The sequence below is a fragment of the Ruditapes philippinarum genome, unplaced genomic scaffold (assembly GCF_026571515.1).
Source record: "Ruditapes philippinarum isolate M1 unplaced genomic scaffold, ASM2657151v2 ctg133_1_1_1_1, whole genome shotgun sequence".
NCBI classification, from domain to species: domain Eukaryota; kingdom Metazoa; phylum Mollusca; class Bivalvia; order Venerida; family Veneridae; genus Ruditapes; species Ruditapes philippinarum.
Genome location: NW_026864453.1, coordinates 197,052 through 221,287, shown reverse-complemented (window position 1 = coordinate 221,287; position 24,236 = coordinate 197,052). Strand labels below are relative to the sequence as shown.

General features: G+C 32.4%; 1 protein-coding gene across 1 annotated transcript; it reads left to right on the top strand.

The window, feature by feature from the left end:
* Window positions 1-329: 329 nt before the first annotated feature.
* Window positions 330-23,872, top strand: LOC132725641 (innexin unc-9-like). Its single transcript, XM_060710818.1, has 5 exons — window positions 330-623; window positions 17,065-17,249; window positions 17,591-18,213; window positions 18,588-20,680; window positions 20,733-23,872. Exons 1-4 carry the CDS (start codon window positions 619-621, stop codon window positions 18,981-18,983), a joined length of 1,209 nt encoding a protein of 402 aa, XP_060566801.1. The 5' UTR covers window positions 330-618; the 3' UTR covers window positions 18,984-20,680; window positions 20,733-23,872.
* The last annotated feature ends 364 nt before the right edge of the window (window positions 23,873-24,236 follow it).

The following is a 24,236-nucleotide window of genomic DNA, read 5'->3' as shown; positions in this document are numbered from 1 at the left end:
GAATGCCCCTACACTTCGTTCTGTTTCTTGACCCTACCATGACATAATAGCGAGAGTTGTTTAATAAAACATATCTAAATATACCCTTTTCTGTTTAAGTGTCATAAAATAAATCGGCAAAATAAACCAACGTATCTTAAATTAAACTGATATCCGCTTTACGGTTTGTAGATAAAGGTTTTCACGAACACATCTTTATATTTATTTCATCTATAAGTTTAAAATAAATTTGTGATGTTTTTAAACAATATTTATTTATTCATTCATCTTAAGGCTGTATGAATTATTCCCCATGCAACATTAAAGGGCGATTGCGAGTGTATGAAGTCACGTGATCAACAGCTGAATTCTGATTGGCTGTTAAATCATATAGTATACAGTCTGTACATGTACATTGTATACTGTATGTCACACATCTTGAAGAGTGATAACAAGACTGTTGAAGTTTTTTTCGTTACAAGTTTTCGAGGCAGTGAAAAAACTGAGAAACTATTGTTTGAACTGATTAAAATTTTCGAATGATGACAGTTTAGTGCAGTGGTTGTGATTCGTTGGAATAGAAGCATATAAATTTTGAAGGAAATAAAATAGCGAGCGGTCAACACAAGCGTTGAAAACATGTCGTAAGTAATACTTTCAAATTAATTTTATAGTAAAACCCAGAGGGCAAATTAGTGTGTTGTTAACATATACAATTCAACATATGAAAACACATTATATCAAAATATTGGCATAGTATTACAACATGTATAATTATTTGTGTAATAAATTTATTTTCTTTCCAACTGTCAAATGAGCGCGCATTTTATATATACTAATACAAAATGTTATATAACTGTTGTATGGTCTTGAAATGGTTCTTCTTATTTACGTTTTAAAATGACGGACTTTCGAGACTAATATATTGACGGCTTTAAAATATATTTATGTCGAGAATTAAAGCTTCGGATTAAGAATTTTTATACAGTCATTTTCTTTTCGATAAGATTATGACATAACAAAGTTATTTGTTGACACACGGACATTTCTTTTCAATTTTGAGATGAAGAAAAGAAAGAATCTGGCTAACGGAATGTGTTTTGTTATCACAATAAAAAAGGGTAACATTTTTTGTGTAAATGCACGCTCCCATTTAAATTACCGCTATTGATACAAAACATGTATACAATGTAGTTGTACTACATGTGGAAACGTTTTAGGGGTCAAAGCCCTTTTTATGACCAACCGAGCGTGTAAACGCTCTAAAGAACACAGAAAAAAAGATATGGCATATAATGCGCGTGTCATGTAAATTTCTTTTAACACATCTTTTGAGAGAGAAAATAAACTTTAAGGCCTTCTAAAACAAGATGAAATATTTATTCTTTATTTCTATTTTCGCATGCTTCTGGTGTTCGTTACTGTATGTTAATATAAAATAATACACCTATTAAAAATGGTGTCATATTTGTATATTACCCGTTGTACTTATCGGGAAAGAGTTCTTACAGATTATTTTAAATAGCTCTCGACTTATTTCTTACATCTTAATCTTGTACCTATCCTGGTAATAAATCATATGGCACGCTTTAAGTACTTAGTCTTATAAGTTATATACGACTCCGAATTTATGTCACGTTTTGTTTTGACTTTTAAATAAGAATTAATTGTCGGCTAACTTATACATTTATACTATTTAAAGAAGCAACATTACAACGTATACACAAGTATACAGCCAGGAATTCGTACACACGACGGTTTTAATGAATGTGCTTTAAGGTTAGAGTTAGGTGCTCGTACCCCATACCACTGGTCTTAAACGCGAACCCATTCTGAAATAAATCGGAAGATTAACCTTTTACCGTCCATTGGTGTGCAAGTTAGGAGTCTAGTGAAGAAGTTGTGGAGAAGAGGATCAGGCCAGTCAGAACATTGGAACGCTGTTTTTTTTTATAAAAACTTGGCAGGTTATATAACCCGAGAGTTATATCACATGCAGCTCCATTATATAACCAAATTCTCAAACAACTTACAATATCAATGTATATCAAGAGTTCATTTGTAGTCAATAAGTTACATTTGTTTCAACAGGAAACAAGGCGCATCAATTTCTGTCGCATTCTTTAACACTTCGCCCATAACCGATGATTGAAAAGGCTATTAAATAAACTTTAACACAACCATCTTGTTAGCATTACAAATCATAACAAAAATAATCAATTTATGGGATGATGGATTGTTTTGTGCGAAAGACGACACAGTTTTTGTTTCAACAAGATAGTGCTTGCGTTGCTCTTTTTTTAAATGCTATCATAATATATGATTGTCTACGTAACATTTAATGTACACCCAGTACCTAGACGCTTGCTTTGTTTGTTTCTTTCATCGCCCTAAAGTAACCCGTCCCACTATTGCTAATGTTACTTGTTTGCATGCGCGTTGAGACCCCCGTGCATGCTTTTTTTTTGGTTCTAACATAAGGCCGCAAAACACCCTCAACCCTGCCAAGACGCTTGCTTTTTGGATGACCTGGAATTAACATCAAGCCCACCAACGTTGCTTATGGTATATATGGGTCAGTAAAAAAATAATCATTTATGTTAGAATAAAACGTGCAGTTACCAAATATGACTGTAATGAATTTACATTAGAATGGGATTTTTTTGTAAATTTTGATGACTTAGCAACTTTGAAAAGAACAGAGAGGACCACCTAATAGTTTCTGCAGCTAGTGCTTTTTTAAAACGCACGGAAACAAACACATTGCTCAGTACGGAAATTTAGAATATCGAGCATTTCTCTTACATCACTGCGAACTTACAATACACGTGTATTAAGTTTTAAATCTTAATAATTAAAGCATATAAAATATTTCGCATGATTGTTTTGTCATACTTGTGATCTAAAATACAGATATGAAAATCTGTTAATGCGGCATATTTCAAACAATGGATCTCGTCTTTAAGCTTACATTAATATTCGTGTTTTGCGACCACTTTAAATTTCCACATCTTATTATTATATAAGGATGGGAAGCAAAATGCGACACCTTTGCTTACTTAATTATTAGGAAAAATGATATATTTTACTAATCCTAGGTCACGAGATCCTAAATTCGTCATATTTTGTAGAAATTTTAAATCCGTCCTATTGAAGTCTTAAATGCATTTTTAAGGGCCCTGAGAAGCGAAGATTTTTTTTCTTTGCCCTTGCGGATCGATTTTCAATAACCTATGATTGATAAAATTGAGGTTTATATTAATGAGCTGATAAATGGGTTTTAATTCAATCTAAGTAATCTAATGTTATATTGAATTGCCTGCATTTGAAACATTTGATTAAACACACTAAGTGGTCTGATAGTAATTTAAAAATACCATACCATTCTTTCCAATACCCAAAGTTAATGTAAATTAATTAAAACATTATATAATGATTTTCTTGTTAAGATATCGGACAGACATTTATTCAAAAGTTTTCCCGCCGAAATAAGTTAGTAATTACGTGGAAACTGTACTGGAGTACAAATATTCAAAGACTTGATAATATTAATAATATTAATTTTGACTTATAAACTTTCGGATATGCAATTAAATATCTATTTTTAAACATTTCTTTATTACATAGATAACACTTCCAGTGTAAATAGCACTTCCGGTCTGTGAGAGATGAATCAGACGACAAACTCCTGTTGTTGTTGTTGTTTTTGTTGTTGTTGTTGTTGTTGTTTTACAATGCAATGTACGTGTTGAAATGTTCATGGTCACAAACCGAAGGATGTCAGCTATGCTTGATTTATGTTAATCATTTTAAGAGATACTTTTTAATTCTTTCCGGCAATCTGTTGCATAAAGTTTATTTTCGGTTTAATTCAATGCGTCTGGACTGGCGTCTGAAGAGCTAATGAACCCAATCGTGCACTAAAAGCGCAAAGTAAAAATTGGTGAAAGAGAGACAACTGTCACAACAAAATACTTCTAAGCACATTAGCATGTCTTATTAAAACTTATTAATCGAAATCAGTATGTTTTATTTCATGATTTACATGCAATTAAAACAACGTTTTGCGTTTCCCTGATCGAATGTGTTTGAAGTGGAGATTATCTTTATTATTTATTGTCATATGAATAAAAGGTCATTTCCACATCTTTTCCTTAAACCCTACTATAAATAACTTTATAACTTTGACAGTTGATTTATTGTATGAAAATCTGAATATTAGCATATTAATAGTAAATTTCAAATCTAAAAATAGATTTTTTTTAAAAAGAAATTTATGGTACTCGGCAACAATGTAAACGAGCGACTAATTAACGTTTTCAATGGGTCATAATTAAAAGAATAAGTACATTTGAATTTATACCATTGATCACTAATTATATTTTAATTAACGAGCACTTCATGTTAATATTAATGTATGCACTTTACGGTGAAGTATGTGTAAAGACGGAAATGCAAAAAAAAAGATGCGTCACTTATCATTTCAGTTTAACATAATTGCGTTCTCCCAACTGTCATTATATGACAGATATACAACCGGTCATATATCGAATACTAAATGATTTATTGACCTGAGTTATAAACATGCTATTTCCCATAAATCCCCGTGCTGTAATTCATGTATTGCTGATGAGCTCAGCCATAAAAGTATTGACCTGGCTATTTTAAATTAAGGTGATAACTGGCACCAAACAGTGCATTCCAGTATTTATGATGTAGACCGAAGTATAACAAATTCTTATGTATAGCACGTTATTGCCTTGTTTAATAGATGGTCCTCATGCACAGTTTGAAACTTTTTTGGTCAAGAATAACACGGCTGTATTCCATTTGATGGCATGCTTTATTAGTAATACGACATGGTCTCTCCGGCTTGATGTTGGTCGAGCGTATTAATGAACCCCACCCCAGTCCGTTTCTTGGAACTACTCAGTACTTGTGTTAAATGATAATTCACATGGTCGTGAACCGAGTAGCGCTCGAACACACGACTCCTGGATCAACCATATGATGGATCAACCATATGACCACTAGTCTATGCAAGCAGGTTTTCACTCTTGTTTTACTAGCAGACGTTTAGACAAAGGATTGCATCACCTTGCACTATTAGTTTCTCACAGACTTATTAGATAAAGTGACCTTTGTTTGAGCGATAAAGAGAAATATGCCAACATTTGTTGTGTTGTGTCACAATATGGAATGTAAATTCAAAACAAACTGTTTATGATAATTATGCGCTATACCATCGACACAAAATTTAAGAGTAGATACTGTATTAGCTCTGTCTTAGTACCGTCATGTTCCGTACAAATAAGTATAGCATCATTTTCTTTATTTTTCATTAGAAACGTTTCTGTACAAATAACAGACGGACAGACGCCAGGTTTTTAGCGAAGCTGTCAATCAATTTTAATTCGTAATTCTTCTATTAAAATGGCTCGTTTTAATGTCACCTATTTAAAACAGTATGAGTTGTACCTATTCATTTTCCTAACTTTTTTTGCGTGTTTTCTTAACATTTTACACGACCAATCAATCTTCTGCGTTAACATTATTACATAATTAATAATATTTTTGTCATGAAAATTAATAATTGCCCAAAAATGTGACAGTTTTATTTTGTATAAAGATATTTTATGTGATTACTCATATTTTAAAAACTGTTATCTACTTTTTCATATATTTGTTTTTTAATTTATGAGCCTTTTTGTATAACGAATGATATAAGAGATGATGAAATTGTTATAACTGCTTTGATGAAATCTGAATTAAACAAGCTTGTAGCGTTTAGCAAAACATTTATTTGGACATTACAGACACAGACAATATGATGTTTTTCCCTGATCGAATGTGTTTGAAGTGGAGATTATCTTTATTATTTATTGTCATATGAATAAAAGGTCATTTCCACATCTTTTCCTTAAACCCTACTATAAATAACTTTATAACTTTGACAGTTGATTTATTGTATGAAAATCTGAATATTAGCATATCAATAGTAAATTTCAAATCTAAAAATAGATTTTTTTTAAAAAGAAATTTATGGTACTCGGCAACAATGTAAACGAGCGACTAATTAACGTTTTCAATGGGTCATAATTAAATGAATAAGTACATTTGAATTTATACCATTGATCACTAATTATATTTTAATTAACGATCTCTTCATGTTAATATTAATGTATGCACTTTACGGTGAAGTATGTGTAAAGACGGAAATGCAAAAAAAGAATGCGTCATTTATCATTTCAGTTTAACATAATTGCGTTCCCCCAACTGTCATTATATGACAGATATACAACCGGTCATATATCGAATACTAAATGATTTATTGACCTGAGTTATAAACATGCTATTTCCCATAAATCCCCGTGCTGTCATTCATGTATTGCTGATGAGCTCAGCCATAAAAGTATTGACCTGGCTATTTTAAATTAAGGTGATAACTGGCATCAAACAGTGCATTCCAGTATTTATGATGTAGACCGAAGTATAACAAATTCTTATGTATAGCACGTTATTGCCTTGTTTAATAGATGGTCCTCATGCACAGTTTGAAACTTCTTTGGTCAAGAATAACATGGTTAGTTTAATTCGGTTGTATTCCATTTGATGGCATGCTTTATTAGTAATACGACATGGTCTCGGTCGAGCGTATTAATGAACCCCACCCGAGTCCGTTTCTTGGAACTACTCAGTACTTGTGTTAAATGATAATTCACATGGTCGTGAACCGAGTAGCGCTCGAACACACGACTCCTGGATCAACCATATGATGGATCAACCATATATGACCACTAGTCTATGCAAGCAGGTTTTCACTCTTGTTTTACTAGCAGACGTTTAGACAAAGGATTGCATCACCTTGCACTATTAGTTTCTCACAGACTTATTAGATAAAGTGACCTTTGTTTGAGCGATAAAGAGAAATATGCCAACATTTGTTGTTCCATGCCACATATGGAATGTCAATTCAAAACAAACTGTGTATGATAATTATGCGCTATACCACCGACACAAAAACCGTATTAGCTCTATCTTAGTACCGTCATGTTCCGTACAAATAAGTATAGCATCATTTTCTTTATTTTTCATTAGAAACGTTTCTGTACAAATAACAGACGGACAGACGCCAGGTTTTTAGCGAAGCTGTCAATCAATTTTAATTCGTAATTCTTCTAATAAAATGACTCGTTTTAATGTCACCTATTTAAAACAGTATGAGTTGTACCTATTCATTTTCCTAACTTTTTTGCGTGTTTTCTTAACATTTTACACGACCAATCAATCTTCTGCGTTAACATTATTACATAATTAATAATATTTTTGTCATGAAAATTAATAATTGCCCAAAAATGTGACAGTTTTATTTTGTATAAAGATATTTTATGTGATTACTCATATTTTAAAAACTGTTATCTACTTTTTCATATATTTGTTTTTTAATTTATGAGCCTTTTTGTATAACGAATGATATAAGAGATGATGAAATTGTTATAACTGCTTTGATGAAATCTGAATTAAACAAGCTTGTAGCGTTTAGCAAAACATTTATTTGGACATTACAGACACAGACAATATGATGTTGAATTTGTTGTCCATAAATGGATACATATTTAAGGTCAATTTGCCACTCCATAGAACACATTTGTTATCATAAACATGTATAACAAGGTCAAAAGATATATCTTAAATACATATATATTGATGTATAAATCGCGTAACAGATGTTCAGTTTTCAAAGTCACGTTGTTTTTGACATATGTACTATCTATACGGGTAGGTGCTTAAAATCATTATCACACATTCATTTTGTAATCCAGGACATGAAAAGGTCAATCTTTGCATATATACGAGTTGCTCCAAAAAGCACATGGCTATAATTCAGTACACTATGATTACGAACATTTTCACGTCATTTAAGATATATACGTATCATTAGCTCAATTGTGGTAGTACTTTGAAGCTTTGTATTTAAATAATTCTCAAGTTGGCTTCTTGGAATTAACCAGTTCTGGATACATATGAGAAAACATGTTTGGGACCCCGTGGGGATCAAATATACGATCCTTGGGTTGTAAGGCAAACACCTGTACCGCCAGGCCAACTCCAACATTTATTCGATCGTTTAAGTGAAGCGAATAAGCTACTGTATTAGTAATTGATTTCGCGGAAGAAAGGTTCGTTTAAGGAATCTAAACAAAATGTTCGCGCTATTTTGATTTCGCGGAATTGACCGTCGAAAATCAAAAATTAGCACAATGTGCTCAGGTGAAAATATGAATGTCATTTTAAAAAATACTATAATTCACACATCCTTTGACAGGATTTACTTAATTAATAACATCTTTTTTTGTATTTACGTAAATCAAGCAGCATTGAAGTCAATGCTAGTTCGTGTTTAATAGAAATATGTTGCAGTAAACTTCCTTAAATATAGAACGAAGCTGATGCAAATCTGTGTATTTTGAATTAAAAGAATAGGAATATGTGCGAAGAATATCTTGTATGTGTGTTTTCAGAGCGGTGTCTGTGAGAGATTGTGTTTGGTTTAAAAAAAAACAACCAAGAACATGTTCAAGTTATATAACCAGTCTAAAGCAATCTTCTGTAAAAAGCAAGTCTGAAATTTGTAATTGTACTTGTAATATAACTTATATTTAATGTCAAACGTACACATTGATATTTGTTAACATATAATGTACCCATATGGCCATTACCTCAATCCAAATGGTAAAACTTTACAGTAACAGTAGTTGCATTGTTTCACCAAAAATGACATATTATGACAAGTATGAAATTAATTTAGAATAAATAATGTCAGTTTCGTCTGCGTAACGTTATAAAACAATCAGCCGAAACGTTCATTGTTTGTACAGACAGTTAATAGGAAGGGTAATCATTAAGGAATGAATTATGTACATTAACATTCTCTCCAACCATTGTTATCATTTGAAGATATATTCACATTTTAAAGGGACTCTACTGAGGTATTTTGACGTGACGGGACTGGCAGTATTTGTTCTAGATAAATATTCCAGTTTGATGAAGGTCTAGACCAATAATGTGCCTGCAAAATTGCAGATCGTTTACTTACTCCGTTTTTCCATAATACTTATTTTAATTGAGAAAAAATGACTTAAAATTAAAAAACGTTACAACGGTTTTCACTCAAATGGCTAAGAACGTCACAGATAACGATTTTCAATTTATTTCTAATTGTATTTCTTAAGAACATATTCATACCTTTCTGTAGCTGAACTATGTACAAAATTTAAATATTATGTTTCTATGATTTTGGACCTCAGTGGATTTCCTTTAATGTATAGTGTAAGAAACAGGGGTAAAACTGGTGTATTTTTTGGATACATTTTGTTTGAATCAATAACCAGAAAACACAATTTGTTAAACAATTCACGTTTAAAAAGGTTCACTTAAAAAATCTCATTTAAATATGTTATTCACATTCGTGTCCCTGTTAATCAGGGGGCTTTTTGTATATATCATTTTGTATATTTTTTAAGCAGACAGTGACCAAACAAAACTGTATAATTTATGCATGCGACTGGATGCATTTATATTGGCAAGCTTCAAGCAAAATATTTATGCTAATATAAAACCCCTGTCCACCGAATGCACATTAAAATTTGTCGGTAAAATCACTTTTTTTCGGACAGAACGTATTTATTTCGCTCCTGGTTATATTAAGAAGGCGCGGTGTCAACCAGGTATCAAAGTACTGGAGAATATCTGTATGTTGGAGACGGTGCCGAGGGCGGTTAATTCACACGGAAATAAATGGTTAAACCAACATTTATTTTGAAAAGTTAGATATACAGATATATAAGATTACATCCCTAAGGACCTAATTATCAGTATAATCTAGGTCAAATTATCGTGATGAATAAGTTTGATAAAAACCAACACTGGCAGGTCGTTGGTCCGTTTCAACTTTAGTGCTGTTATTTTAAAATGTTTGAATGAACGAAATAAAAATTACACAAATTCGTCTAATAATACCATTAAAGAAAACCTTACAAAGAAATGGTGGTAGACATATGATTGTATTTCGTATAATGTACTCTCAAATTACGACCTGTGATGTAAAAATATTCCGGAAAACGGACGGCACTAAGACGGGAGAAAAACATACATTTCCCGCTTTAATGTTTAAAAATGAATTTAGGTCTATTTCACAAGAGGCCATTTAAAATGCACTGACATTGTGCCCTACATTTTAGAATATACACTTGTTTTCCCCCATATCTACTTTTTAATTCAATTCTCACATTTCTTTTACTTATAGTATATATAATGTAATATGCATATTTATAGCTTCATATAATCAGACTATATCTAGATATATCATAATGTCATATTAGCATAATTTATTAGATCAGCTTATCAAGTTGTATCTATATAAATGGTATCAGTCACCTATCAGAATACATAATTTTAATGGATCTAATCCGATAGCATTATTAGCTGGTAATCCGTAAGTTAAACAAGGATTATGACACGCAGACGACAACAACGTAATCGTATTTAACAAGATTGTCATAACATTTTACTTGTAAATAAATAAGTTTGCACTGTGATTGTGATGGTTTCTTAACATGCACATGCAGATTTTCTCACAGACAAGGCGTGGGTTAAATAAGTACAAAAACCGGAAGTGTGACAAGTTAAAATGTCTACGGGTTATTTAAAACGGGTAGGTGGGAGATCGTGGATATAGAGCAGTGTTTGACAGTCTTGGCTCTATTTGAATGTCTTATTTTATTTTTAATGGACCCTGATTATTCTCAGAGTCTTTGTAATGAATATCTCGAGTAAATATGAGCCATCAGAGAAAAGTTTTTGTAAGGAAACCACCGCCTTATTAGTTAAATTCAGTTTAATCTGGGACCAATAAAATTCCGAGGTTTAATGATAATGCAGAATCTTTGTACTGTAAGTTTGGCCCCTAAAACTGTATTGAATACCAGAACTAATGGCTTCATACCGGTGTAAATAATTGGTCTATGAACTTTTATTAGAGACATTTGCCAATTTACGATGTCTGACAAGCAGAACAAAGGAAAACTATATTGCACCAGAGACGTCATGCCGTTTCACGTCAGACGGTCGGTGTAAAAGATGCGGCGAAATAATGCAACATTGTGTCACATGACATAAACAAACAGCCCGCAGACATCATTGCTGTACCTGTATGTGCAATAACTGGCAATAACAATTTACTCGCTGCATTATCTCGTTTGTACATGATAATATCCCGTGACGCAACGACACCATTCCGGCCTGTAGACTTTAAAGACCTTTAATTAAGATTTTACACTGATAATAATTTCACAACCATTGTTAATGTTAGCATTCCTGAGGCTTGACAATAACACAACTCTGTAACCAAACACATTACGGTTCGTTTAATTCTCATTTGTTCATATTTTTGCACGGCTTTAAACACCTATTTCCTTTGTGTCTTATTTAATGTCCCACTTTCCTTGAAGCCGCATTGCCCGAGGCTTAATTAGGATGTTAATGAATTTGGTACATGAATTTTGACAATTAATTAACAAGAGAACGGACAGAAGAACGGAGCAAAATGTCAAATACGCTTCAGAATCATTTATAATATTATAATAATTGTGAAAGGTAAAGAGTGTAGTATTAAAAGTTATAATGTTATGGTTGACAAACTGTTTTGAAAGGCCAGGACTAGTTGTTCAGAATCATGTTTTACTGTCAAAAAACTTAATGTGATTCTGTTTCCCTTTAAATGATACATTGCAAAATGTAGTCCATTGTCATTCTAACAGTTAAGTGCTACAAAAATAGACTGGAATAATGTAATAGATTTCATGACACTGTTTATTCATTTCGCGGTACTGAGTAAAGTATTTTCGTCATGTCATCTATTTAGTATGTTAATAATGAATGATGACATGAAACAAATGTGTTTATGTCCCAATAAATTTTCAATTTCATTTTGATCTTAAAGTGAGAATAGTTTTGAACTGATAATTTTTCATCTACAGTGTCATTTATTTTGTTACAAGGACATATACTTGAACGTATACTGTTACAGATGACTAAATTCATACATCTGAATTGTGCCGAATATTTGATTTAATATCAAACGATTTCATTTAATAAAGTATCAAGCATATACTAGTATATTATTATAAGATTATGGGCGTATGATCTCCTAGATATCTCGAGGGCTAGTCAATATTTGTCGGATACAGGCTACATACATCAAGTACGCAATATCTTACCAAAGTTCTACAATAAATCATCTATATATAGACACTGGTGTTCAATAAAATGATAAACGAATTTATTTATAACATTTTATTCGTTATTCCGGTCATATGCATCATAACTACGACAACAGTAAAGATGATATATAAGTACTATGTCTTATATCTTTAAGAATATGAAATCATTTCACCGAAGCTTTAACAAATTCATAAAACCAACGAGATATAAAACATTTTTGTTTTTGTTTTTGTAAATTTAGACCCTACCTTAAATATACATGTTCGAGCATCGACTTTGTGCCTAAGTTCATTAGCGAGTTTGAAGCTTTCTATTTACACGTTCATGTACATATATACACATCTATATCGGTGAAGATTTTTATCAATGTGCGACGCTATTGATTACGTTTTTCCTTCTCAATCATTTTTCGAACATACGAACAAAAATGCTATAATAGGCTAAACTTGTATTAATGTTTCTTTTTTATCTTTATTAAAATAGTTTCGATATATAAAATGGAACTTAGGTTTCTGCCGAGGACCAATATATCACCCGGGAACCAGCTCACGTGCACATTGCTGCGTACAGTGCTAACCCTACGTGAACCGTACTCGAAAATTCCGGAGTAACGGTATCCGGTTGCAATTATTTACTCTTCTTTTTTAGGGCCTGTTTACTTTAACAAAATAGCAAGGAATGCATAAAAGAAAGGACAAAATAAGCATTTAAGGTTACACAAGCTCCTTTATCATGAATTTATCTACGTTCTGTTTACGTTACTAAGCCGAATATATAGTAGTTTTGATAATTTAACGTGATTACAAAGATCTTCAACCTTTTATCTTGGGTTATTTAAATCTACTCTGAGCGTCTGAAGACGCGATTAGATATAAACACAACCTGAATGTCGTTAAACTGGAACGCTCCAGTTTACTGCGACGCCGCGATTGCTTGTTTAATATGGCAGTGTTTGTTCGAATCTCGTAAAAGAAGCGTGATTATTTCTTTGAGTACTAATAAAAAGGCGTCAAAATTTGAACTTAGAAATTAGTGGTTACTAATGTCTTCATCCAAATGTTGAGTAAACATGTTCAAAGTTATCTTGAAATCGGATCAGACGTTCAGCGACACAAACGACCTTTCCAAAATAAAAATTATGTGATCTGAACTTGCATTAGAACTTAGAACTATGATTGATACAGTTGTTTCTAATCGAAGATGAAAGCGACATTATCCTTCGCATCTGGTACTTTAAATGGGAACTAACTCTTAGCAGAGCTTCTGTGGCTGAACCGTGAAGATCGCCTGTGATTTTGAGATGCGCCCTTGAATTTTCGAAATCTGTGTCACACGGGTAGTTTACTAAGCAAATAAGATCCTTCCTCTAGTCCCTTAAAACCACCCAAAATAAAGTATATTGTTAAAAAAGGCCCTTTTGTTCATTTAGGTTGATTATTTAACTGGGTGCTGAGGCTGGATATATAAGGCCTAAATAAGTTGCAGGATTCATGAGTCAAAAAATGAAAATTTTTCCACGGACGTTCATGAATATTTGTACAGATGAACTTTCGTGGGTTTGTTGTTCTTTTTGTTTGCTTTACCCTTCAAGGCCGTAAAAATGCACACGGTCTCTGTGCAACTGTACGAATTAGCATTTTAATCACGGACTGTGTGAGCATCTTGTTTAATATCATACTGGTATTTTCATTTTATAAACAAGTTTTTCTCATAACAAACGTACGGAAGCTCTTGACATGTGCCTAAAGCTTTGTCGGGACCTAGTTTTATTATGCTTATGTTATTGTCTTCAAAGTTTACATATATTTTAGTTGACCAGACAAGCTGAGTCGGGGTCTCTTGGCAAGATGTACATTTGTACATGATTGCTTTACGACCTGTGCTATCGAAAACATTTTGTATGGTGAGATTGTAAAATGTCATTTATTGCGGCTATTTATGTCTTTCTGCGCTCGGATGATCCCCGCATGTTGACATTTTATTCAAAGTTTAATGGCAGGTTTTGATAATTTTCCTGTTGAAAAATAATTAGCGTTAGGGCTTGAAGAATATTTTAATTAAATTGGCATTAGCTACAATAACAGAAAGGCCATGTTAAATTATCAAAACTAATGTTATCTGCAAACGAATTGAATATTTAAGACATAGGTCCTACAAAAAACGTCTTCTGAGGGTTTGGGGGGATGGGACTGTACAATTCCGTGGCCGAGTGGTGTAGGTCGTTCACTTTAAAACACTTGCCCCTCGCCGCTGTGGGTTCGTTCATGTGAGGAGGCTTTTCTGCAGACTAACGGAATATCGGTGGTTCTGCTCATGTGCCTTCTCGTGCCTAAAATAATGCACGGATGGGCAACTAAGAGCTTTACTCCTCCATTAAAGCCATAGAGACTTTAGACTCCATGGATAGTTCAGGCTGGCCTGACTAAAGGCTAATTACCAAAGGTTGTCTGTACTTCAAAAAACATACAATTTGGATACGAATCTCAAACCCTTTTATTTCAATTTTCATCTTAATTGATTCGTTTTGAAAAAAAGGTGTAATGAATACAATTCTGAGTTTTCTATTTTCGTTCTCATAATGTTGAACAAAACCGAAAAACCCATTTCGCACGAGTCTATATGAGCATGCAGGTTAAAAACGAATTAATTTAAGATGCAGGTTAACAATTATTTTAATGCCTGAACTTTTTTGACAAGTTCATAGCCATCTGAATGTGTTTAACTCTATTTATACAAAAAAAACCTAAATTATACACCAGACCTGTATATTTAAATACAGTGTGCGTATATATTATAGAAGATGGACATGGTTTTGACCTTTCCTGAAAGTAATAAATTTTCAACATCATCTTATAAATCTAAAACTCGACAGGTGTGTTAAAACACACTGGATGTTTCAATGAAGTTTCATAGATGAATGCAAACGGTAACAGTGTTTGACTTTGACAAACGAGTGATAATCACGTGTGTGGTTTTTTTTGCTCAGTAAAAAAACAACCAGACTTGTCTCGAAGGAAAATATGCGAAATATTTCTTTCTTTTAAAGAAAAGAAAAAAATCTTAAAATTTCTTTAAACTATTAGACGGTATTGTATTCAATATTCAATGCTTTAAGAAAAATCATGAATTCAGCGGTTTCTGTTGTGTGTATTTTGTTTTCTTTGTCTAAACACTTGAACAACAATGCAGGGGCCATAAGTTCAAAAGTAAAGGGAGTGCAGATATATGGGTGCGTTTAAATTTCATCAGCCATTTTTTGCATGTGGCGTTAAACCGAGCATGGCTACCGTTGAGCCTGGACAAAGGCCTACTCTCTGATGACAATCTTAAACGCCATCGATCACAATAATCTTTTGATACGATAGCGTGTAACTTAACACGGTGGGCTGACTTTCAAATATTTGACTCCGGCGAACTTTAAAGGACTACAAACTTAGCTACAATCATCAGTGACCGAAAGGATTGCATCAGCCTTGAAAAGTTTACAGTTGTGAAAGTTATAAATGATTTCGATTTTTGTCGGTTGACTGCTTGGTTAGTTGGTTGGTTGTTTGGTCGGGTTGCTTCGGTTGATTGGTTGATGGATGGATGGATTGATTGATTGATTGATTGATTGGTTGGTTGGTTGGTTGGTTGATTGATTGATTGATTGATTGATTGATGTTTGAAGCATCGAGTTAATCTTACATAAACTTACAATTCTATTGTTGGCCGAGGACCGCTTACTTATTTCCCTGTGTGATACAGTAGTTAACCAGCTTATGCTTTGATCTATCGTCGAAATAATTGTCATAAAGTCGTTGTGGTTCACGCGATTAAAACGTTCATTATAGAGTAACTGTTCTATGTGATAAACGCAGTAGTCTTGTATATGCGCGTATAGTAGTATATTCAATAGGCCATTCAATATTTCTCACTAGTCAAAATATTAACATTAATAAAATCTTAATCCATATTAAAGCCTTATTAATAGTAAACAGTATTTAAAGGTAATAGTATTTAAACGACATAGTTTAGATCATTCGAAATTTTAAGTTGTAGTCCATCAACTGTGAATTAAATTTAACAGTCAAGGGGAAATAACTCAATTCTCGTATTAAATTTACGCATTTTACTTCAAGTAAGGATGAAATTGAATGAAGAAGTAAAGGCAATGTTTAGCTAGTTTGATGCATTCAGCTGATATATAGCTTTAAGCATGTTCGCTAAATTAGCACCGTTATCCACGGTGACAAAGACGACGTAATTGTGTTGTCAAGGGAAAAACCTAGGCATATGTACGAATAAAGTCAATGAGTAACTGATAATCCAAAAATGGTAAATAAAGTCACGTTTTAATGAACCTTACACACATGTTAAGATAAGCCATCCTGGCAGTGGAATGGTTTTAATGATGATTAAGTCAAGCAAAGTGTCTATGTCTTGATCAGATAAAGAAATAAAAACTGGTTGAAACTTAAAACTTTATTTTCGTACTACAATATTTCTTCTTTTTTTCTTTTTTCTCGCCAAACTGATAAGCTTTCAAGTGTATGATCTGACATGGCTCTTTAAACCATATATTTCTTATCTTCATTTTTGATGGAACCTAAGACTTTGGGATTTTTTTCATTTCAAACCCATTAATGTTTCCATAATTCCGATCACAAGCCATGGTTCTGAACTTTTTTTCATAAGAAACCAGATACCTTTTTCTTAAAAAAGAAAAGAACAACATTCGAACAATATTGGACGGACTTTTCAATATTGATCCATTATCTATAATATTAAATGTTAATTCTCTATGATAATTGTATTTTTCAGAGTTGGGTCAATCGTAGGCGGCTGGACGTCGTGGAACAAGCTCCGAGGTAACGATGACGACGATTGGGTGGATCGTCTTAGTCATATCTATACGGTAGTCATTCTAGTCATCTTCGGACTTTTCGTCGGCAGCGGACAATATGCCGGCGATCCTATACAGTGCTGGTGCCCCGCTCATTTTACAGGTCAGTGAATTCAAGTTTGAAGTATCTCATTAAGGATTTGTTGATTAAAGAAAGGGATGTAGACGCTGTTCTGTATACATGCATATACGTATGTATATTCTTTGACCATCCCAACATAACTATTACATATCAACATGAAAAGACACTGGTAAATCGCCATACATTACTCAAATGGCATTACTATCTTGCATATAAACTTATTGTTTCTTAAATATTGACTTATATGATAAAGCAAATTTAAGATTTTGCGAATACTTTCTTGAGCAAGGTTATGAATGGATTGTATCAGAAAAGGTAAATAAATTTTCCATTTCTCCGATTGAATATATTTTCTGATGCAGGTTCTTATGTGGCGTATACGAAGTCCTACTGCTGGATTAAAAATACGTATTATCTACCCATGCATGAAACAATCTCACCTGACAACGAGAGCCATCAAGAGAAGGAACTCACGTACTACCAGTGGATACCGCTCATTCTGTTGTTGATGGCATTCCTGTTCAAATTTCCAAGTTTTATATGGCGTATGTTGGCGGGATTTTCCGGCATTAACTTGACTAAACTAGTAGAGATGACGGCTTCAACCCAGATTGGAGACCACAAAAAGAGGGACCAGACCGTCGAACAAATCGCGACGTATGTCGACCGATGGCTAGAGTCCAACCGACAATATCATTGGAATGTTCTAGTGCGCATGCGTCACCGCGCTTCAAAATACTTCTTCCTGTGCAATAAAAGAGAGGGCACGTTCCTTACCGGACTGTATCTCTTCACCAAGTTACTGTACGTCGTCAACGTTATATGCCATTTCTTTATACTGAACTCTTTCCTGGGAGGATTTTTCGAAATGTGGGGTATCGAAGCAGTAAACAGTTTGGCACGAGAGCAGGTTACCAAGGAATCAAGACGGTTTCCAAGGGTTACACTTTGCGACTTCAAGATTCGTCAGTTACAAAATATTCAGGTAAAGATAGCACACAGTACGATTTCTTTTGCATTTTTATAGCAATTTTATGTGTTTTTTTTTTATTTTGGCTAATATTACATCCCCTTTATAATTTAATGTTGAGAGGGTGGTAAAAATGCCAAGTTTTACTACCTCTGGAATTTTCTGCTACAATGTAAGTGATTATTTAAAAAAATCATGCATTGTAATAATATCAATTTTAAAGTTTGTGTCAATATTTGTGTGTAGGTACTGTTCATAAACTCAATCTTATATGTTGCATTGCCGGCATTTAGTCCATTCAAACGCTTTCATTTTGATCTAAAATTAGATCGAAGACAAGAAACTGTAGATAAGGTTTACTAAATGCAATTCCTATTTCATCATTTCAGGATTACACTGTCCAATGCGTGCTTCCTATAAACCTCTTTAACGAGAAGATTTTCACATTCCTTTGGTTCTGGTTTGTCCTCGTTGCCATAGTAACCTGCGCCAGTTTCCTGCTGTGGTTCTGGAGAACGGTGTTCCGCAGAAACCGTGTTACAATAGTCAAGAAATATCTCAAAATCAGTGACAATCTTCAACATCCCGGCGATAAGAAGTTGTGCAAGCGATTTGCTGATAAGCATTTACGAGACGATGGCATATTCTTGATGAGAATAATTGAGAAAAACTCTAATGACATTCTCATGACAGACCTTGTGACAAAAATGTGGGAGATTTATCAAAATAAGCCAATGATCAAAAAGGAGAGAGAAGGAGAGTTGAATGGTGAAACTTACCAATGAGGGTAGAGATTTTTTTCTCAGTGGCCACGCCCACATCTATTTTTAGCAGCACATGTTCGCAAGAATGACAAAATGATTGCATGAAATGCAAACATTAAATTCATCTCCTGAAGGTTGTGTATCATGTTTTTAGCTTGAACGGAGCTTTAAATACAACTCATTTTCATATATTTGATTCTGATTGGCTAAAAATGAAGGTCTCGTTTTCATTTGCTTAAAGATATGTAAGCTCCATTCTGATTGGCTAAAAGCTTGATTCAGTCTCAAAAACTGAAACCTTCATTTCAATTGACTTTGCAAACAGTTTTTTTATGTATTCATTGTTGTCAGTCACTGTTTAAAAGGCGTTTTAACTAGTCTTTTACTTGTCATTTAAAATCATTTAGAACATATTGTTTTCATATTCATGTTATGCATTTCATCATTTTTATAAGAATTCATTTGAACAATGTTTGTTTTTACGTTCAAAAGTGTTTAATGGCATATTTGAGAAAGACTCGTATAAAAATGGTCACTATGTAGTAAGTGGTTTATTAGATAAATGACAGAATATATTGGCCTTCGTTACCTTTAAAACTTGTAATAGCTGACGCACCGTTCATTATGCTTTACTTAATTTCCTTAATTTCGGATAGTTACATTTCGGACAAAAGAATATATTCCCTTAGAATTTTTTTAAAGCACAGTTTTAGTCTACAAGCATTATGATTTCCTACTGTTTATAATGACTGACATGCTTTAATTCTTATCGGAAAAAGATCAAAGAAATGGTATGGCAGTACAAGATTTTATATCAATCCTTTATGAAAAAGTGAAGTGCATGTAAATTATTGGACCATTGGTCTATGATAAGACAATCTTTGAAGTAGGGATCAGTCATTAATATGCCAAAAATAAGGACAATAATTTAAAGCAAGGACCAGTCAGTTGCATATCTTTCAAAGAGTAGGTAATCGGTGATTGAAACTCTTTGAAGTAGGGACCAGTCAATAATATACCAAATAAATAACTTCAAGCAGGGACCAGTCATTAACATGTCTTTCATATAAGTTAAAGCATTTGTGATTGTAGTCTAATAAATTAGTTACTTTACTGATAAGCATAGATGTATATTGCCAGTATAAATATTATTTTAACAAACAATGTCTAGACTTAATGCCTGTACAAGCAGCTGTGGGTTGGTTGAACTATTTTTGTGTTTTTGATAACATACACTTTGTTTTTTGTTAACAGTATGGTGTATCTTTGCATTGTAATATGTTTTCGCGACTGTTGGGGCAAAAGTTGTCGATGGAAATAAAAAAGTGAAAGTTTTTTATATATATACAATGTATATTATTGATCATTAGTTTGAATGTATTAGAACATTTAATTTTTGAATTACATCTTACTATACTAGAGTACAAATTTAAGTTATGAAATAATAGAAAATACGTCAGCCAAACATTTGATTTATTTATCATATGGAGCCTCATGGCATTAGTTATATAAAAGAATGCAGTCGTTTTAGAAAAGTCACATTGTTAAATGTATTTTACATTAATTATCTGTTCATAGTTGCAACATTATTATTAGCTTAAAAAAATCTACAAAATTATATTTTCTTATACAAAAACTGCCAATTACGGTGCTTTCACATGAAAGAATGTAATCATGTAAAGGTGTGCATTCACGTGCGAGGACGTTATAATGTAAAGGTGTGTGCATTCACGTGCTGGCATTCACGTGCGATGACGTTATAATGTAAAGGCGTGCTTTCACGTGCGAGAATGTTTTAATGTAAGGACGTTTAAATGCTGATTCTAGATCATTGTGATTCTTGCTGTGATGTTTTCATTATTAACTAAAATGATTTAATATGTAAACAAATGAATACACCTTTTTAATGTTTGAAGATAGTTTACTAGTAATTTCCAACCATAAAAACAAATTAAAAAGGTAGGCTTTTTACAAACCTTAAAATACTGACAGGTATGCATATTCTAATCCTGAAAACAAACTTAAATGGTAGACTTATTCTGAACCTGAAAACAACTTAAATGGTAGGTTTATTTTGAACCTGAAAACAACTTAAATGGTAGGTTTATTCTGAACCTGAAAACAACTTAAATGGTAGGTTTATTCTTAACATGAAGAGACAATTTCATAAGATTATTGTTTTTTTTAGATAGGAGTGCAAAAAACATGTTATAGCAACAATATCAAAAAGTTTTTTTTTATCAGGTAACATGGAGAGAATATGTTTGATGAATGGCCCTTAAAATGGTGACCGAGGGAGATAAATCAGATAATGCATGTTATATGATATGTATAATAAGTTGCCGGGATTTATTTTACTTATCGCATCACTGTGTTGATGAGAGTGATAAATATTTAGGCCAGTTATTGTTTTAAGTTTTAATCTTGTTATCTTATAAGTAATAATTCAGTTCCTAGATTACAAAATATGTACAGTAGTGATGTAGAGATTTATTTTGGTGTGAGTCAAGTTCGTCCTAGGCCAGTGTTGTAAGAGAGCTGCGTAAATGATGCCATTTTTATAAATATTCTGAATATGTATTTTGTTGTTTGTTTTTTTTTAAGAAAAAATGATCAAATTTCAAGTAATTTCGTTATTACGTTTCATAATTATTTCGTGTGAAGAATAACTTTGGTTTTTGTTTAGATTTTCATTCATTATTTATCCTTTTTTGTTTAAATCACGTGGTGTGTTCAAAATAAATGTATGGTGCTCTTTTGTGGACATTATGCCTAAGATTTACATTTTCGAAAAGAGAATTTCTTTTTTTTTTCTACCCATTTTACGGAAATGTCTTCTTTTTTTCTGTCCATTGTGAAGAAATTATCATTCTTGTAACGAGTGCCATGAACATTGTATTGTTTTTTTAAAGGTTGATTAATTCATAAAAAGCCTTTTTATCATTTTAGATGTGGTTTTAAGAATAAAACTTTTACCATTCCATAGTAACTTTTGTCAAAGCAGTATGTAAAAAACTTCAAAAATGATAAATGTTTTGTCAGTTGTTTTTTTGCGTAGTCATTTTAATGGTCATTTTACTGTGAATCTGTAATTTTTTTATTCTTTGTTATTTCAGAGCTTTTAATTCTTAACGTGAAAGTCACGTGATAATATGACTATAATTGTCACGTGCATTTTTGAATTTTAAAAAAGTTAGCTCCATTTTATTCGTGTGGCATTATACTTGTTCTTTAACTCAAATCTCATATTAGAATTTAATATTATTCAGAGATATTTCTTGTTTATTTTTCCACACTTCTATACTGCCCGAATATTATTTTTTACGGAATTCATTTGGAGACATTCTCTTTAACATTTGTATCGTAGTAGCCTTAAGGACAAAAACAAAAGTGTACCGGACCATGTAATGGCATGATTTTATCTATACGTCAAGATCGGAGTCAATTATTGCATGCAGTATGGACCTTTTGGATAAAATATAATTATTATTATGTTACTTAATTATGACGTCATGTTTATTACATCATATACTCATCATGTAAATAATATATCATAGCATTTTATTTTTTCTAGTTTTGTTGTGCCTTATTTTTCTGTTGTTTTTATCATGTGACATATTTTGTCCTGAAAGAACTACTTTTTTAAGGTTTAAGGTATATAAACTTGTATATATACACACATGACTTTACAACACAGATATTTTACAGATCTTTTATTTTGTGTTCTTATAAATTTTAGATAAGAAATTTTAATGGGAAACTTTAAAATAAACAAAAGTAAATAAAATATCTCATAGAAAATAGCATTTTCAATTGTGCTTTTTTTCTTCAATGTTTGAAATTTACGTGCTTATTTTAGAACTATGTACAAGTGTATACAAATTATTACCTACCAAAACGAAAAGTATGTTCGGAAATTCCCGAAGATTAATTTTTTCTGATATGTAGAACGTCGAAATAAAATTCCTGTAATTGACAGTGTTGTTGGGTTGTAATTATTCTATAATTATGTGACTATATATATAATAGGACGTATGGCTATGTGTATTCGGAACTATCAGTATTTGTGTTGAAATATTGTTGGTGATTTTTGTGATAGAAATAAATTCTAACGCAAGAAAAAAACTGCCAAAAAATCAATAATTTATATTCTAGTATTAAAATATCTAGGATGAAAATGAAAACAAATTTTAATACTGACTTGCAAGGAAAAAAAACTGCCAAAAGAAAACTAATAATATTTATCTTCTAGAATTGAAATATCTAAATATAACTTTTATGATATCAATGACGTCACGTTGATACTATATTTAGCTAAATATTCTAAAAATAACTCATCGCAGAATTTTCTTCATTTACAACTTAGATAGTTAAAAAAACTTCATTATGATCTCATTTTGAATTTGGATTGTTTATGCCATAGCTAGAGCTCAAATCTCTAAAATAATCTTGCCGTGCTTTTATTTCTGTAGTTGAGTGAAGGATATTTTTTTTAATTTTTTTTTTAGATAGAGAACACCTGAGGAGCACATTTTGGTCAATAATTAGAGTAGCATTCACTTCTCATTACTGTATTCCTGAGTTGTGATTGCTTTTAGAATTTAAGAATTTGTTGCTTTTTAGTAGTATTATAGTTTGTTGACACAGTGCCTTGTTAAGGGCCTCATGGCTCGATATAGGTGATTTTAGTCGAACATTGTCATTGGTATTATCGAAATAATCAATAATCGATGGATCAGTTATTGAAAACTTTCTTAGAATCATGAACTACCGTAGTTTCATATAATTTGTTACGAAAGCTTTTGAAAAATGCAAGTCAAAAACTTTGAAATTCATATAATTTGTTTCGTATTATGTATTGTATTGTTCTATGCAAATTTGTTAACAAATAAAAAGAGAATAACAGTTAAGCTTTGTCAGTTTTTGATTTTCAAATTTGAACAGGGAAATGAAGGGCCATGTTAAATAAATTGATAGAAAATAAAAGAGTTAAACGGACATGTATATAGCAGCTATAGAGCGGACACATTTGTTTGCTTGAGACAAAAGAGTAATACGGACAAACAGAGCTCCAGTGGTCTAATACCCGGAAATAATGCTGTCTTCAAAACCAGGGGGCCGCATGTTCGGTTCCCGGCTACTCCAGTCAACTAGGGTAACTTGTATGAAGCCTTCATCTGTTCAGGAGCTATAGCTTCTTTTATCTCATTCATGGTTGCGTTTTCATGGAAAGTCCTTAGTCTACATTATGTTCTAAGACCAAAACTAAGATAA